General features: G+C 37.3%; 1 protein-coding gene across 1 annotated transcript in view; it reads right to left on the bottom strand.

Moving 5' to 3' along the window:
* Positions 1–16,002: 16,002 nt before the first annotated feature.
* Positions 16,003–19,323, bottom strand: part of PDZRN4 (PDZ domain containing ring finger 4) — a 150,337-nt gene continuing 147,016 nt past the window's right edge. Inside the window, exon 8 of the mRNA XM_007455240.1 lies at positions 16,003–17,953. Coding sequence (XP_007455302.1) covers positions 16,433–17,953 — 1,521 coding nt within the window. The 3' untranslated portion in view covers positions 16,003–16,432. The remainder of the gene's footprint in view (positions 17,954–19,323) is intronic.

Genomic DNA, 19,323 nt, shown 5'->3' with positions numbered 1-19,323 from the left:
ATATCAAATAAACGCTCTTTCATACACACATACTATTTATACAAATATGTATTTTTCCAAATATATTTATTTACACAATTGAAATATCCATATATTAAAATGGCTCATTTTGTCTTTCATTACTTAGAAATATACCTCAAGAGGAAAGTAAATAGTTACTAGAACCTTCCTATGTAAGGAAAGAAAAACTCATATATGAAAGAAATTCTGGTTAACCCTCCATGAAGTATATACTATTTTTCCTAAAAAATGTTTAGAAAGCTGTGTCTCCAGCAACTTTTCATCCACCAAATTATTGAAAATTTGACTAGCCACTTAGCATGTTTATGTTCAATAAACCTATTCACCGCCAAATCCCTCCCTCAATAATAGGCCTCCCTTGGTATGTGTGGTCACTGCAACTGGGGATATTCCTCAGAGATAGTGAGATCCTAAGGTAAATATTTATTTTTTCATGCAAATAGATATTCTCATGCATTGCTTTTGAGAATGCAATTGTTAATAACTTTTGGGAGGTCATTTTAAGAACATGATTGAAAAGTCTTTTAAATGATCATATTCTTTAGTCCAGCAGGCTTACTCCTGGTTATTTATCCAAAAGAAATAATCCAATACACAGATAGAATACATACATACAAAGTATACATAGAATACACACTCAGAATATAGACATATATAGAATACATACATAGATGTGTGAACAAGTATGATTATTGAATCGTTATTTATTATACCAGCAGCAAATAGTAAGAGAAAGGGAAAAGGGCGATTGTTACGTAAGTTATGGTTCAGCCATATAATGGATACTCTAAACACTGAACGTACTGCATATAAACATTTATTGTTATAGGTGGATATTTAAAATATATTAGGACATGAACATTTGTATCATATGATCTGATTTTGTAAAATAAAAGTTATACATATGCATAGAAAGGTTTGGAAGGACATTGTTTTAGGTGGGTTCTTCTGGTTGCAGTTAATGGAAACTTCTTCAGGTTAATATAATGGTGACCCATCACGAACATACACATGAACATAGGGAATATAGGAATCTCAATCACACATTCAGACCTCATGTTAAAACAGAAGAAACTTTATACCAGTTATTACTAAAAAAGTATAAACTGCAATGGTCAAGCTTTATGGAGACAGAAACTAGATAACCACTCACAGGATTGTCCTTCTTTGAGAACACATGCATCCCTACTATAGTTCTTCACCATTATGGAGACTCCTTTTTTTTCTCTGAGTGTCTATTGGCTTGAACATCAGCTAGTAATTAACTGATGACCTCCTCAAAGCTCCAGTTGAAATTTGATTGATCCACTTGGTCACTATTCTTGTCTGGTCAATGTTTATATTCTAGGTTACTTCTTAGACAGATGGCTGGCCTGAAGTTTGGATACTTTGGGGTTAGATGCCCACCCTCTGGTCCAATCAGTATGGTTAGAGGTGATTTATAAAGATGGACTGCTTTATAAAGGATGCCCAACATCATTAATCATTAGAGAAATGCAAGTCAAATCTGCAATGAGGTATCACCTCACACCGGTCAGAATGGCCATCATCAAAAAATCTACAAACAATAAATGCTGGAGAGGGTGTGGAGAAAAGGGAACTCTTTCCACTGTTGGTGGGAATGTACATTGATATAGCCACTATGGAGAACATTATGGAGGTTCCTTAAAAAACTAAAAATAGAGCTACCATATGACTCCAGCAATCCCACTACTGGGCATATACCCTCAGAAAACCATAATTCAAAAAGAGTCATGTACCACAATGTTCATTGCATCTCTACTTACAATAGCCAGGACATGGAAGCAACCTAAGTGTCCATCGACAGATGAATGGATAAAGATGAGGCACATATATACAATGGAATATACTCAGCCATAACAAGAAATGAAACTGAGTCATCTGTAGTGAGGTGGGTGGATGTAGAGTCTGTCATACAGAGTGAAGTAAGTCAGAAAGAGAAAAACAAATACCGTAGGTTAACACATATATATGGAATCTAAAAAAAAAAAAAAGGTTCTGAAGAACCTAGGGGCAGGACAGGAATAAAGACGTAGATGTAGAGAATGGACCTGAGGACAAGGGGAGCGGGAAGGGTAAGCTGGGACAAAGTGAGAGAGTAGCATTGACATATATAAGCTACCAAATGTAAAATAGATAGCTAGTGGAAAGCAGCTGCATCGCACAGGGAGATCAGCTCTGTGCTTTGTGACCACCTAGAGGGGTGGGATAGGGAGGGTGGGAGGGAGATGCAAGAGGGAGGGGATATAGGGATATATGTATAGGTATAGCTGATTCACTTTGTTATACAGCAGAAACTAACACAACATTGTAAAGCAATTATACTCCAATAAAGATGTTAAAAAAAAAAGATGGACTACTATAACTCAATAGCAAAACAATAAATAATCCAATTAAAAATGGGCAAAGAACTTGAATAGGCATTTTTTAAAAGAAGTTATATGAATGGCCAAAAAGTACATGAAAAAGTGCTCAACATAACTAATCATGAGAGAAATGCAAATCAAAATCACAATGAGTTATCATCTCAAACGTATTAGAATGGTTATTTAAAAAACAAGAGGTAACAAGTCCTGGCAAGAATGTGGACAAAAGGAAGCCCTCCTACACTGTTGGGGGAGAATGTAAACTGGTACAGCCACTATGGAGAACAGGATGGAAGCTCCTAAAAAAATTAAAGATATGACTACCACATGTTCTAGCAACCTGAATCACACCTGGTATATATCTGAAGGAAAAAAAATCGCTGTCTCAAGGAGATATCTTCACCCCCATGTTTACTGCAGTATTATTCACAGTAATCAAAACATGGAAACAACCTAAGTATCCATTGACAGATGAATGGATAAAGAAAATGTATATATGTATGTACACAATGGAATCTTTTTCAGCAATAAAGAAGAAAGTCCTGTCATTTGTGACAACATGAATGGACTTGGAGTGTATTATGCTAAGTGAAATAAGCCAGCCAGAGAAAGACAAATACTGTATCATCTCATTTAAAGGTAGAATCTAAAAAAGTTGAACTCATAGAAACAGCGAGTAGACTAGTGGCTCCCAGGGCCTGAGGGGTGGAGAAAATGGGAAGATATTGTTCAAAGGGTATAAACTGCCAGCTATAAGATGAATATGTTCTGGGAATCTAAGGTACAGCATGGTGACTATAGTTAACACTACTGTATTATATTCTTGAAAGTTGCTAAGGGAGTAGATCTTAATGTTTTCACCACACACAAAAATTGGTGATTATGTGAGGTGTTAATTAGCTTTATCGTGGTAGTCATTTTGCTATGTATCAAATTAAAATGTTGTACACTTTAAACTTAGTGTTATATGTCAGTTATAGATCAATAGAACTGGTAAATATTTAAATAAGGAAAGAACAATAAGGGATGTTCTACTAAACTGGGTCAGTTGTTTCAATAAACTGGATCGTTTGCATACTAAAAATAAGTATTTCTTATAGTCTTTGGATGTTCTGAGTTGGCATGAATAATTAATACTGTAAGAAAATAAATTCTGTACCCCCATTTTAAAAAATATCAAGTCTTAGTAATTATGTGGTTACTGAGAACTCACACACTGCTAGTGGTAATATAAATTGTTATAATCACTGTTTCATATCTCTAAAGTTGAACATATGCATAATCTAAGACCCAATAATTCAACTTCTAGGTATATGCCCAATGAACAAGTGTGTACCATGTACCAATGTTCAAAATATTAAGTATAATAATCAATAATTGAAAACAACCCAAACGTTTGTCAGCTATAGAATAGATATAGGAATTGTGGTCATCTCACAATAGAATACTGCATAGTGATGAAAATAAACAAACTACAAATACATATAACACCATCGATCAACCTCACGAAAAAAATGTTAAATAAAAGAAGCCAGATCCAAAGAATACACATTGTAGGATCCCATTTATACAAACTTTAAAATAGGCAAAATTAATCTGTTGTGTTAGAAGCTTGAATAGTGTTTACAGATGGAAAGGATGGAGGGGTAATATTTGGGAGGTAGATTCTGGAATGCTGGCCAAGTGTTATTTCATGACCTGGATACTGGTTATACAGGTGTGTCCATTTTGTGATAATTTTCTCTAGACTTTTCTATGTGTGTCTTATTTTGACACAAAAGTTTAAAATGTAAATCATTAGTAAATAATTTTAAAAAACCTACTTAGAAGGGAACTATGGATGCTTTAGGCATTCTGAAGCTTAGCTTGTCCAGGAGAGTTGCACTGTAAAACTGACAGTGGTTATTTCTGATGGCCCATCGATGAGTCTCTATTAAAAACAGGCCTTTTCCCTAGTGTTTTTCCCCTTATAAGTTCCCTAGTACTGTCAAAAATAGTGACCTCATCCCACATTCTTTGTAATCATCAATACTTCCTTACTGGGCAAGTATAACAACCTAGCAACTATTTGGTTTCCTAAAATAATGATTTCAACAGGTACTTAATGCTAAGCAACTATATGTGATATATTGCATTCCTACATTACTAAGGTCTCATTTTCCATCTTTAAGGAGGTTATGAATATGTTCACACACAAACAAGAGAGTAACTCTATTCTAGAATCTTATTTGGGGGTTTGTTTACTGGAACCATATCTAGTACCAAGAACCGTATTAGTTAGTTAAAGCAGGAGAATAGAAATTGCTTAAAATAAGAGAGTTTAATAAAAGGAATTCATCAAGGGAGATGAAAAAGTGTGAATGAGACAATCCATAAATTAGAAACAGTGGGAAGCCACTATCATTCCCAGGCAGGTTTTACAGGCATTCAGGGGCTAGGGTCCCTTGGAATCTGGAAGCTTGGTTGGCCTTGTCTGGTGGGAGATGTGGCCATGGAGGAGGTGCAGCTTCTGCCAGAGATGTTGTCCCAGGAGAGAAGGAAGAGCCAGAGGAGGTGGAGGGTAGAGCCCAGGGAGGGTTGAGTTTCAGCCTCATTTGCTCTGTAAGTTCCTGGGAGGGGCTCAGTCACATGTTTATGTAAAATTTGTAAAATTTGTAAAAAATTTGTAAAATTAAGATTATAACTGTAATCGGTTAAGGCTGCTGCTTTTTTTTTCACTCAGCTTTCTCCCTGTCACATTTCCCTTCCTGTCAGGTGGTGATAGAATAGCCATGGACATTTTGGGGCTCAGACTAAAGAGAAGGTGAGTTGACAATATATTTATTTTTGGTTTATTGTGATATGTTTTCATGTTTTGCAGTCACTTATGTGCATAATTAGGTTATTTCTAGCTGTCTTGGCATAGGAATAATTTATAGAAATATCCTCTGTCCTAACTCACTGTGTGACATTATACAAAAGAAGAGGGCCAGAACTCCTAATGGGCTGTGAATTTGTTCTTCACTTCCTAGCAGTGAAAATATATGAGTCGTGGGTGAGAAACAAGCTTTAAAATATACAGTTAGAAGAGAATCTAGGGTCAAATTTTAAAAATATTTTTCAGCTTATGTAAGAAAGAAAAAAGAGGCTTTCCTTAAATTCACAACAATCCTAAAAATTTAGATGACATTACCAATAATGAGTTGAGAAAATGAAATATTTTAAACTATCAGGAATCAAATAATGTTGATCAACTATGATAAAGGAAATATTATCTTTTTATTCTCACCATACAGGTAATCACAAAATAATTGTCATACAAAGAGAAAATTTTAAAGTAGGCATCCAAACACATAGGTGGAATGGGTATTAAACTTGTTTAGAAGATAATTAATAAAAATTAATTAAAAATTTTGTGATGTGACATTTATAAACTTTTCAAAATTTGTAGTTGTTTGCATTTTCTTTCCACATTCCAAATACATATTTTGTTTTGTGCCTAACTTTGAATTCAGAATTTTAAAGTTTATCTTTCTAATTAGAACTTTTGAGTGTTTAAGCCACAGGTCCCACAAAACCTGAAATATTCTCCTGAAAGAAGGAAAATGCCATGACTATTCCTTCCTTTTGTCCTCTATTCTTCTGTCATTGCCTCCATTGACTAAGACCAGCTGACCTGACAGCTTTAGGACATACAGTCCATGAGAATTTGAGGAGTAGGTGAAGAGAAGTAGGGTCAAAATGTCACAGCAAGGAAGTGGGTGAAAAGGGTCCTTTCATACTCTGCTGATAGTAGTTGAAATAAAAATTGTGCCACCTCTGTGGAGGGGTAGTATTTATGATCACAGCCATAGTAATTCCACTTCTAGAAACTTATCATGAAATGATTTTATAAGTTTATTAATTAAGACACTGCAATAGTTAAAATTAGAGACAAAGTATCATAAATGGGTGATAGATTAATGTATTTTTGGTACATCAATACAATGGAATATTATTCTCTTTAAAAAGGAGGACAGGGGCTTCCCTGGTGGTGCAGTGGTTGAGAGTCCGCCTGCCGATGGAGGGGACACGGGTTCGTGCCCCGGTCCGGGAGGAACCCACGTGCCGCTGAGCCTGCGCGTCCGGAGCCTGTGCTCCGCAACGGGAGAGGCCACAACAGTGAGAGGCCCGGGCACAGCATAAAAAAAAAAAAAAAAGGAGGACAATCAAAAGGAATGAGGAGACTCTTTATGGACTAATACGGAATGATACTAAGTAAAAAGTGGTTGTTCAGCTATGCTGTCATTGATGTAAATAAGGTTCATAATCCTTCAACTGAAATTCTAAAATTTATGTTTCTGAAAACAGAACTTTTTTTCATAAATAATTGGGTTGCAAAACTTGAACTGAACTTGCAAGGAGATATTTATAACTTAAATAGTCATATGTTTCAGTAAAAAATATTAATGTATTTGGTTTTGGGGTGCTTTCTCAGATGCTACTTGGAATGTTTCTAAAACCTGTTCTCTAGACTTGAAGGTGGCTCTAAAGAATCTGCGGAGCTGGGAGGGCATGCCTTCCATTCTCAATGAGGCAGAGATGTGATATTTGCAAACCACGTCCCCCATATAAGCAGGAAAGCGCACAGGAGGAGGAAGGGCAATGGCAATTTGACATACCTGTCACCTCCTTGACACCAACAGGTTCCTGTTCACTGTTCCTCTCCTGGTAACCAGACCTCTGTGGCCATGGAAGGGCCTTGGTAAAAGACAGAGAACCAGTGGATGGTACTATGGGCGCCCCCAACATGTATTCCTCGAGTTCCCATCTCCTATTCTGAATTCCATATCTGCTTTTTAAATTGCCCATTAGACACTTTTCCCTGTATTGTCCTATTGGCACCCTAAAATCAGCATACCTGAGACTGAATTATTCACCTTTTCTGCCAGAATATCTTTCTCATGTTAGGCATGTCCTGCTGAGTGGTACCATCATTCACTTAGTCCCCAACCAGAAAGCTGGACAACATCCTCAAACTCTTCCTCCATCTCCTTATCTTCCATTCTATTTTCCTATCATTTCCCAAGACTCAGCTATTCTACTTCCCTAGCAGGACTGCTGGATAAAATTTAAGATGCCTAATTAAATGAAAGTTTCAGAAAAACAACTAACTTTAATATAAGTATGTCCCCAATGTATACTTACATCGAAAAAATTATTGACTTTTTTCTTTCTGAAATTCAAATTTAACTGGGCATCCTGTATTTTATTTTCTAAATCTGTAACCCTAGTCCCTAACATCTGTCAAATCCTCTCTCTGTACTCACTGACTCTTTCTTTGTTCAAGCTCTTGTCTCTTCTCTTCTGTACTATTGGAACAACCTCCTAACTGGTTGTCCTTCTTCCAAATGTTTCCCCACCCAATATAAATTGCTAACAGACTGATCTTTCTAAAACATAACTTTGATCACTTTAACTCTCCCACTTCTTTGTACATGAAACCCTTCATGACTTGGCTCCCACCTAACTGCCTTATCCTTCTTCTAATTTAATTCTACACGTTATGTGGAGAAACTAGCCAATATGTCTTCTAGATGACCACAGAGGCTGTCTCTCAAGGAGCCCAGCAACAAGCTTTCTCATACTAGGAGGGCTGTAACCCTGACTGCAAAGCTAAGAGTTATCCAGTTGGAGGATGATTCCTTTCCCTTTTCATCTTCCCTATAAATATGCAAGTGTCTGGGTATATGCCCAGTAGTGAGATTGCTGGGTCGTATGGTAGTTCTATTTTTAGTTTTTTAAGGAACTTCCATGCTGTTCTCCATAGTGGCTGTATCAATTTACATTCCCACCAACAGTGCAAGAAGGTTCTCTTTTCTCCGCACCCTCTCCAGCATTTATTGTTTGTAGATTTTTTGATGATGGCCATTCTGAGTAATGTTAGGTGATACCTCATTGTAGTTTTGATTTGCATTTCTCTAATGATTAGTGATGTTGAGCATCCTTTCATGTATTTGTTGGCAATCTGTATATCTCCCTTGGAGAAATGTCTGTTAAGGTCTTCTGCCCATTTTTGGACTGGGCTGTTTGTTTTTTTGATACTGAGCTGCATGAGCTGCTTGTATATTTTGGAGATTAATCCATTGTCAGTTGCTTTGTTTGCAAATTTTTTCTCCCTTTCTGAGGGTTGTCTTTTCGTCTTGTTTACGGTTTCCTTTGCGGTGCAAAAGCTTTTAAGTTTCATTAGGTCCCATTTGTTTCTTTTTGCTTTTATTTCCCTTTCTCTAAGAGGTGGGTCAAAAAGGATCTTGCTGTGATTTATGTCATAGAGTGTTCTGCTTATGTTTTCCTCTAAGAGTTTTATAGTATCTGGCCTTACGTTTAGGTCTTTAATCAATTTTGAGTTTATTATACCTGGAGAAAACCATAATTCAAAAAGAGTTATGTACCACAATGTTCATTGCAGCACAATTTACAATAGCCAGGACATGGAAGCAAGCTAAGTGTCCATCGACAGATGAATGGATAAAGAAGATGTGGCACATATATACAATGGAATATTACTCAGCCATATAAAGAAACAAAATTGAGCTATTTGTAATGAGGTGGATGGATTGCTTTCTTATTTTTCCTTTTGAAAAATCTTTATTTTCTTCACTGGTAGATGATGAATTTACTTAAGATAGCTCCATAAGAAATTGTGGTATGGTTGCAACAAAAGGAAATTCAGAATAAAATGTTTCATTATTTATTGCCAATTTTTAGAATGTTAGAAATAAAATGGGTGTTGGAAAGCACTTATTCCAATATTCTCATTTTACAGATGAGAAAATGGAGGCTCATAGAAGGGACATACTGGCTCAAGATCACAGAATTGATGAGAATTGTTCTATGCGTGAATCATTACTCAAGGCTGTGAGACCAGGGAAGGCTTCCCAAAGATAGTGATAACCCATAAATTCCCACTCCCCTTAACCCTCCTGTGTTCCTCACTCTGTCACCCTACACTAATAGCTTTATACAGTTAGATTTCTTTTCACATGCTCACATTTCATCTTCCCAAGACAAGAAGTTTATTAATGCCCCATGTAAAGTATCTAACACAGTGAACATTGTAGGCTCTTAAATATGTTTCCTTCTCTTGACTGTTTTGTACCATTTCTATTTTTTTGTGTCCTCCATCTGATTGATTTTCTAATTAGCATTCTATTTAAAAAATGAAGTCAGACTAAATTAAATGGACACAAATAGAAATCTATGATCTACCCACTGACACTACCATAATGAGAACATCAGGGTAGAGCTAGTTTCTGGAAATATTTGAGTACATTTTGCTTCACAGAGTACCTCACAGATTTTCCAAGATGTGTTGGCAAGTTGCATCCCATCTAATCTATTCTTATCACCATCAATGAGGTAAAGTTGAATAAATGTCTTGGTTTATTAAATTGCTTATTCAAACACATTTTAGGATTGAATATCTAGCATTGACAGTGTTTCATATTAAAATACCAGGCTTTAAGAATTTGTGACAGTTTTATAAATGGATATCCAATAGGTTCTTTACAAGTGTCACTTTTCTGATCATGGACATGGCAGGCAGCATAATGGAACGAGGTGATAATAAACTTGAGGCAGAATGTAGTTATATATTGGTTAGCTCTAGAGAAACAATCATAGGCTTATTGACCAATATCAAAATCTACCACCGTAATCCTCATCATAGACAACACACACTTCAAAAAATAGGCTGACTGGTAAAACAGAGCAAAATGAAGAAAGTCAGTGAAACCGTGCAACTTAGATTGGGACTCGAACACATAGGCTGGGACTCAAACCCACCCTAAACACAGATTGGGATTTCAACCCATGGTCTTTTAATTGAGATCACACACCTGGTCCCAGGACTTGATGAAGCTCAGGTTCTTTATTCTTCTGCAATGTCTCATTGCAGAAAGAATTCAGTGAGAGACAGAGTGACAGGTAAGAAGTGGATTTATTTAGAGAGGTACGCATTCCATAGATAGAATATGGTCCATCTTAAAAGGCGAGAATGGCCTTGGGAGAAACACAATACACAGACTGAGTGTGGGCCATCTCAAAAGACTAGAGGTTCTGAAATATGGGATGGTTAGTTTTTATGTGCTGCGTAATTTCATAGGCTAATGAGTGGGAGGATTATCCCAACTATTTTGGGGTAAAGGATGAGATTTCCAGGAATTGGGTCACGGCCCACTTTTTGGCCTTTTATTGTCGGCCTTGGAACAGTCATGATGCTGGTGGGTGTGTCATTTAGCATGCTGATGTATCACAATGAACATATAATGAGGCTCAAGGTCTACTGGAAGTTGAATCTTCCACCATCTTGGACCTAGTTGGTTCTAACCAATTTTTGTCATATCCTCAATGGCTATGTCCTTCTTTTAAAGGTTGTGCCCTGTCCCCTTCCCTCCTGTTTCATCAGCACCTCTGATGACAGAAAATATGGTGGCAGTGTCTGGACTTCTGTTTGAAGCAGAAGCAGATGGAGCTTAGTGAACAAGTTGCTGTTAACTCTCATGTCCATTCTTAATTAACTTAGATGCTGCAAGTAGTAGAAAGAAGAGAAATTTTGGGGGCAGACCATCACAGATATGAATCCCTAATCTATGGCCTACTAGTCTTGGAATTTGCGGCAGATGACTAAAATTATATTAGCCACAGATTGCTCATGTGTAAATAAAAATAATCTAATATCTACTGAGTGCCCACTCTGTGCCCACACTCATCTAGCTTCTTTATATGTATTAACTCAATTAATTTACAACCAATGAAAAAGTCTACAATTATCTTCCCTGTACCCAGCAGCAGCAAGCTTAAGCAACTTTCCTAAGAACACACACCTTGTAAGTGGCAGAGCTGGAAGGCAGTAAGTAAGTAGTGTTTACTAATAAGTTAAAAACTTGTGGTAGGGTACTGAATAATAAACGGGACCCTAGTTTATAGCTGGCTGGTGAACCCAGGAGCAATGCTTGTTGCAACACAACACTGTTGACTGGGACATGTAAAAAATGCATGGCACTAAAAATCCTGAGCAGCTGTTTGTGGGTAAAACAGAAGAAATGCCAGAAGGATATATGTGGCATTGGTTATTAACTGTGCAACACACTCCACTCATGAGAGACACATTATAGAAAAAAATATTAGACACCATTGGGTAGAAAGCCAAGGGAGTGATAAGACAATACCACCTATGTGTGTTCAGAAATAAGTGCTGTTAGCAAGAGTTAACGAAAGTCTCCTGGAAAGATGGGAAGATGTGGACAAAGAGAAAGGAGAAGGGTTTATTTGACATGGAAAGCACCACAAGCAGTGCGGCACTGGAAATGAGAATGACCATGTTTGAAAAACTGTAGGGAGTCCTGTCTGACTAAAGCAGAATCTGAGTGGGATGCTAGAAGTAGCGTGAAACATACGCCAAATAATCAGCTTTATGGGCCCATTTACTCAGTTCTACAAGGAGACTTCTTACAAACCTGCTCAGTGTAAACTGGTCCTGCTGAAAAGGGGGGCATACTCTGAAAAGGGGAGCATACTTGAGCAGAAACAGCAAAAAACAAGAGGACAAAAAAATCTCAAAATACTACTTTATTGAGGACTATTTTGGTCAGTTATTTTTGTCAGTAGTTTTCTGTAGCTACTATTCACTGAAATTCTGCTCTGAAGCCATTTCATGTATATTTACAGGAGCAAATGGTTTGTTTTATCTAGATATTAAGTCCTTTTAATATACCTCCAAAGATATACATTTGGAAAATAATGACGAGAAACTGTAGAGAGAACAGACTTCAGGTAAGTGGAAAATAATTTGCTGGAAAAAATTTTTTTTACTTTATTTTTTAAGAAGTGAATTAGTTGGTGAACCTATTGCAGTGTTCAACTTTATTAATCAAAAATTAATAGAAATTATTTAATAATAATTATTGTGTTATGATATCATACCAATTCTATTAATGATTATTCATAGAAATAGAAAAATAATGGAAATTAACTAATTAATAGAGTAAAAATCAATAGAAAATAAAGCTTAGTTAAATTTTAATTAAAATTGGAAGAATATTAGTTTGAAGGTGCATCAAATTATTCATCTACCTAAGACACAGGTTTCTTGAGGCTTGAGTTAGAAATTCTTCCTGGAGAGGTGTGAAATCAGGTGGAAAAAAGGTTGAGGTTAAATTATGAAGTCCTTGATAAATGTCTCAGTCACCCAGATTTTATCCCATGCTCAGGACAAGACTCCTGAAGGTATCCGAGCACAGTGAGGAAAGGAATATTTAGGAGGCCCAGTGTTGCTGCCACATGTAGGAGAGACTGGAAAGAGTTCCCAGGGACAGCAGGTCTAGATCTGCGGTGGTAATTAGGTATGAGACGGAGACAGCCTAGCCCGAAAGGTGACTGGGTAAGGGTATCGAAGACAACCTGAAATACTTTGAAGAAAAATTCACACTGCTTTTTTGCCTTACCAGATAAAAGAGAAATTCAAGAAGACTCCGGTGATAAGCATGACAGAGCAGGCCAACTGTGGCACCAACGCAAAATAAAGAATTTGAAGTAGAGGGCAGAAGCTCACTGGAAGCATAAAAATGTGTTTAGATGGAAGATTTAGACACACCAACAAGACATGGATTAAATCAGTATGTAGCTACGGAAAGGTTATGTTAGAGAAGTCCATATTATGTGCTCCTAAAGGGACAATCTGCACAAAATAAGATGGCAACAATAGTCTTCTTCATGGCACACAGTGAAGAAAAGCCCATAGAATATACATTGTTTTTCCCCTCCTTAGGTCATTCACATATGGATCCTAACACCAATTTCTGTCAATAAAAAATATGGAATTTCAGGGCAGAAATAGAGACACAAATGGAGAGAACAAAGATATGGACACCAAGGGGGGAAAGTGGTGGGGGGGGATGGGGGGATGAACTGGGAGATTGGGATTGACATGTATACACTAATATGTATAAAATGGATAAATAATAAGAACATGCTGTATAAAAAATAAATTAAATTAAATTAAAAAATTAAAAAAAGATGGAATTTCTAATTACTTAAGCCTAAGTAAAATATTTTTCCTCTTCACATTCACGTATGTCTTCTGAACTAAAATGAAATATCTCACATATAGCCAATTACTTTTCTTTGCTGAGCAGCAGATTTATTATTCACTTACTAAAAAAAAAACATGTTTAGCACAAAGATATGTTATATAGAAAGGTAAAACATAACACTTCTCAGATTTTCACTTATTTTTGAAAAAGACATTTCTCAACTCATATAATTGTATAAACACAGACATGAAAAACACCAACAGCACATTTTTAAAAAGTTGGCAAGCACACTTGGCCTTAATAAAAATAAAATTAAACTGCTGACTTTGGAAACACTGCATTCTGTGAGATGTGTACATGTTTCTTCTGGAAAAAAATCTACATGTTGGTTCCAAATCCCATTTATCTATAGGAGTAATTTGAATTCGATGAATATTTAAACCCAGTTGTACCAAGAGGATAAACAATAACCATAGGTATTAGGTCAGGAAGGAACTGAGCTTTTAAGATAGACAGGTATTCTTAGTTAAAACCATCTGGTCAAAAATTAACTCTAGGTGCACTCAGAGTAGTTTTATCGATTGGATTAGCAATAGCTAAAGTTAGAAGTGGTGAAATTTTCAATTGCCTTAAGTTGCTATTACTATCACTATCTTAAAATTTTGGGGTCCAGCTTTTTGTTATATATAAATAAGATTCATTTCTTTCCATCTATGTAATAGCCCTTTAAAAGGTAAGAATTTAGAAGGGTAGATGAGTACAGAAAACAGTAACAAAAGGACCAATCTGTGAGATAAGTGAATAAAACAAAATAACATTCATAATTGTTTAAATGGCATTCTACCAGAGGTTTATAAAGACAGGTGTGACACAAGGGCCAAACTCCACGAACATAATATCCGTGCAGGGAGAGAGTAAGTTCTGTCTATGTGATTCAAATAACAAGAATAAAATTTCCAAGGTAAAATAAACTGCAGGTGCATCATAGTGTATGCCCAAATGCGGAGAAAACCCAGTGTCATCAAAACAGGCTCCAAAGAGAAAATGTATATGTGATTACCTTCTAAGAGGGGTGTAGGATTTGGCATAGAAACCCCAGACGGGAGAGTAGCATTAGATAGCCTCCGTGAAAAGGGGCAAGCTGCTCAGGAGCCAGAATAACTCAGAGAAAATCTAAAGAAGTGGGGCAATAGGCAAGGTGGGCAAGTTAATGGAGGACCAGGAATATAAGGCATCAGAGTCTGATTCAAGAGCTAGTAAGGAGCCATTGTATGTTTTTAAACAGGAAAGTAACTTCAAAAATGTTTGGATGTTGTGTCTCCATTACGTTAAAACAATCTATTGCATTGAATGAAAATTTGATCAAGCTCATGCATGCATTGATCTGGCCTTTCACTCTGGAGGCATTATGATTGATATATAATATGGTTGATGTTTATATGATAAAAAGCCAGATTAAAAAACCTATTTGATAATTTAACAAGCTCACTTTTTAATAAGGCGTTTATAGTTGACTATGCTGAAAATGATTAAAAAGATAGTTTCCAAAAATTTATTTCCAAAGGATGAACTAAATAAATGCACACAGAGCTGAGGACTGAACTGTGTCACCCTCCCCCAACAAATTCATATGATGAAGCTCTAACCCCTAATGTGATGGTAGTTGGAAATGAGGCCTTTGGGTGGTAATCAGGTTTAGATGAGGTCATGAGGGTGAGACCCTCATGATGGGATTAGTGCCCTTAAAAGAAGTGACACCAGAGAGTTTTTTTCTCTTTTTCTCTCTACCATGTGAAGACACAGAAAGGAGGCCATGAGCAAAACAGGAACAGAGCCCTCATCAGGGAGCTGAATTGGTTGGTGCCTTGATTTTGGACTTCCAAACTTGAGAGCTGTGAGAAATTCCTGTTGTTTAAGCCACACAGTCTATGGTATGTTGTTATGGTAATGTGAGCTGACTAATACAGTGTCCTTACAAACAATCCCAGATATTTTACTGATCTTCTCTGTCCATGTCATCCCCTAAATTGTTCTTGGCTTTTCCTTACATGGGTGGCAGTCAAGGAGAGCATGAACTCAAGTTTATTGAATGCTTAGTCAGCATCTGTTAGATGCTCTACACATATTATCTAACTTATTCCTGGTAAGAATATAGGACACAATAATCTGTGGGAAGTATTTCAGGACAATTTCTTGAAAAAAAAAGGGATAGAAAATGTATGCATTTTATAATCCACAATTAGGAGTCTTCTAAATAGCATATATATATAATTAATTTATATCTGGTAACCACAGTGAACAATGGAAATAAAACACTCCTTGATAGCTTTTCTCAGGGATAATCAATAATTTATTTCTCTTTTATTGTCACAATTACCACAACTATCTAGCTACATGACCAATGTCACTACATATCACAGAAAGATTGTCCACCTACACTTTACTGAGACAAAGACAACGGCCATTTATGTGTTAAATGTACAACGGGATGTTAAAAAGAGGTGGCTTTTATGTATAAGACAAGATGTGGCACATGATTTATCAACAGTTTTGATTTCATATGTATTATGCCAAGAAGCAAGCAGAGAAATGTTTTGGCATTGAGTTGTTATTAAAGTAGAAAATAAGTAAACTAAAGAAATAAATCCAGATCTACAATAGATATGTTAAAATAGGAAATTAATTAGCTCCTCAGTATTTTTGTTCATTTTTTTTTGTTTTCTTTCCTTTTGTTTGTTTTTATATATAAATGAGTAATACGAATATATCACAAGTTAAAGAAAAATCTCAGCCAAAAAAAAGGTACCAGTATATGAAAAACAAATGAAAAATTAGCAGGTATTTTTGCTTACAAAAAATTTAAACTATAAAGAGTCACAAAATATATATAAAAACGCCACATTGAACGAGGCAAGCATCCTCTACCCAAACTGGTAGCACCCTCTGAAAGTCAGCTGCCTTCCATCCATTCGGTCATACCGCAGTGACTGACAAAAAGGCATTAGGAACTTGTGTGCCATCAGGGGACTTGGCCCCATGGGTCATCAGTTCTTGGATTGTCATCCAGTTGTCCAAAATTTTCTTGTTTCTCTTCTTCATCATCTTTTTGTGACTCAGTTCAATGATGTTGACCTCCTTCTTGCCCTCGCTGCCACTCTGGGGACTCTCCTTGAGACACTCCAACCGGCTCCGCATCATGAACTCTCGGCGGCGCCGCTGCTCTTTGGCCCGCACCAGGTGTTGCTTCCTCTCCTCTTTGCTCCAGTAGCGCCCCATTTTCATCTCACTCATGGTGTCATCATCCGTCGTCATGCCACTCCGCTCCTCCTTGATCTTTAAGGCACGCTCCTTCAGAATGCGGTCCCTCACAGGTCTCTTGGTGATGTACCGTGTCCCGTCACTCCTGATTTTCACCTTCCATTCCATCTTGGGTTCTGAGCACTTCTGAGACTCCTTGCACACGCTCACTAAGCTGAGCTGGCTCTGAGCGTACTCGACTGCAGACTTCTGTTGAATTAACTGCATGTAACTTTGATAATGCCGGGCATGTGCTGGGATGTTTGCATATCTATAGGAGGAGCTGTGGTAAGGAGAGAGGTAAGGGATGTGTTCACTGCTGGTCTTCTCTGGATCAGAAAGCTTGCTGCTTTCTGAAGTCTTCTCTTTGCCTTCAACGCCGCAACCTTGTTCAGTGGTTTTGGCTTTGGTTGACTCTTTACTACTCTGTCCAGAAGAGGACTGATTGGTTGCCATTGTGCTTCTCAGGTTTTTCTTATTGGTGAGGTTGATCATTCTTGGAAGGGAACTGTCAGGGGAACGGTCCACAGTGAGTGGAGTGCTTCTGCAGCTTTCAGCTGTGTTGTAAGCACTAGAACTGTCTTTGTCTGACTTTTCTGGGTGTTCAAGGATGTCATCTAGTTTTCCCCTCTGCGTATCTATGCTGGTGTTATAATTTCGGAATCCTCCCTCATGCAGTGCCCAGATGTCTCCATACTGGTCTGTCACTTTCCGGAGCCTGTGAGCCTGCATGATATTTTGGCACTCAAGTTCAATGTTTCTTAGTTCTTCATTAAGCAACTGTAGTTCGTGCTCAACTCCCTCTCGTCCCCCTTGATTGCATTCTATTGTGCTGCTTGAGTAATACAGGTCATACTCTCCATGCTTCCGAATCTTGCATTTGAGCTCCAAGAGCTGCCGAAAACTTTCACACTCCTCATCTTGGTTGCCAATACAGTCTGAGTCAATGTATTCACCAGACACGAAGCTCTCATTACACTGAAGTTCAGCGCTTCCCAGAGTGTCTTGGCTCTGCCCCAGCTCTCTCTTGCTCTTCGAAGATGTGCCATTGGGATCCTCGGCTGCATTCTCCTGCTCTGAGCTCTCGTCGTTCCGCAAGCTTTCATCTGTGCGCCCCAATCCACTGTCCTTCTCATGGTTGTTGGATGAGGACGTTGCCGTGTCGGTTGTGCCTTCTTCTTCTTCTTGTTTCTTTGGCTAAGAAAATAAAGTTGAGAGAAGAAAGAAAGCTAATTATTTTGAAAAACACCAAGTGTTGGAAAACTTGCTTGAAAAAACAGTGCTTCTTGGCAAAAGTGCAGTTCCTAGAAAGCTGCCCTCATTTTAGTATCCATAACAATTTTAGAAATAAAGGCAATTAGCTCATGGCAGCTTTTTATGCTTGAATATAAAGAAAACAAAAGCTGCTTGAATATGGCTATGCTACTCACTTGAGGATAAATAAAACAGGACACATTTAAATAAGTGATTCTTGTCTTAAGGTTTTCTCTTAGTTGGGAAACTGGAGGGAAGTTGTGTAAATGAGGTGACTTTATGAGTTTCTGTGGTGATAACACACAAAAGGATGAGTAAGACAGAGTGCCAAAATAGTCTTCAGACATAGGAAGGCCTAGATTTCAGAAGCCACATAATCTTGCTACTATTTTCTTTTTCCTGAACTTTTCTCAAGTTCAGAGGAGACTTCATTGGATCTAGTAATACATTGTTAATGATAAGCCAAACATCACAAAATTTCAGGAATAGGTTCGTTTCTGGAGCCCAGGACCTTCCATCTATAGATGAGAAAACTTAATCCCAGATGGATGTAGCTTCTTAGGCTAGAGGTCTAGGGGGCCAATGCCATCCCCCAGGGCCAGGATTTCTTACATGTCCAAGATGCTGTGTTCTTGCATACATGTACTTTGACCTCAGTGCATCTCCAACTCACATTGCTCAAAAGCAACAGTAATGTCTTTGGACTCACTTGGGTTACTTTAAAAGATTTTTCTACTCTTAACCAGTAATTTCCTTAGAGGTGAGTTTTATTCTACTGAGAGTAAAATGATGGTTCCCCTGAAAATCTGAGCAGCACTGATTGCCAGACATGGGCATAATGTCAAAAAACATATTTTGAGATAGGTATGTAAATATATGTGAACTTCACTCCCTGGTAATTTTTGTCTTTTCATGCAGAACAATTAACTGTCACTGCCCCAGGGAAGTGCACATCTAATTGTTTCTCTGTGAATAGGATAAAGTTACTCTTTCTTCCACCACTTCTCTTATAAAAGTTTACATGGCAGTTTCTAGATTGTATTCTCCTTACGTCTAAGTTTACTCACTATTTTATATATATATATATATATTTTTTTTTCCTTTAGCAGGAAATTATATAATTAAATATAATCAAGCTTGTTAGTGTCAAAGAAGGACAGAATGGGTGATAAAAGGTAAAACAGGTCTGGAAGGTTAAGATAATTGTTGTTTTATTCCACCTAAGTAATGGCAGAACAAAGTGTAATGAACGGGGCGGGGGGGGGGGGGGAGAACATGAGCACGTATCAGGTTATTCTAGGATTCTCCCTCTT

This window comes from Lipotes vexillifer, unplaced genomic scaffold (genome assembly GCF_000442215.2).
Source record: "Lipotes vexillifer unplaced genomic scaffold, Lipotes_vexillifer_v1.1 scaffold485, whole genome shotgun sequence".
Classification (NCBI taxonomy): domain Eukaryota; kingdom Metazoa; phylum Chordata; class Mammalia; order Artiodactyla; family Lipotidae; genus Lipotes; species Lipotes vexillifer.
This window is presented reverse-complemented; position numbering and strand designations above follow the sequence as displayed.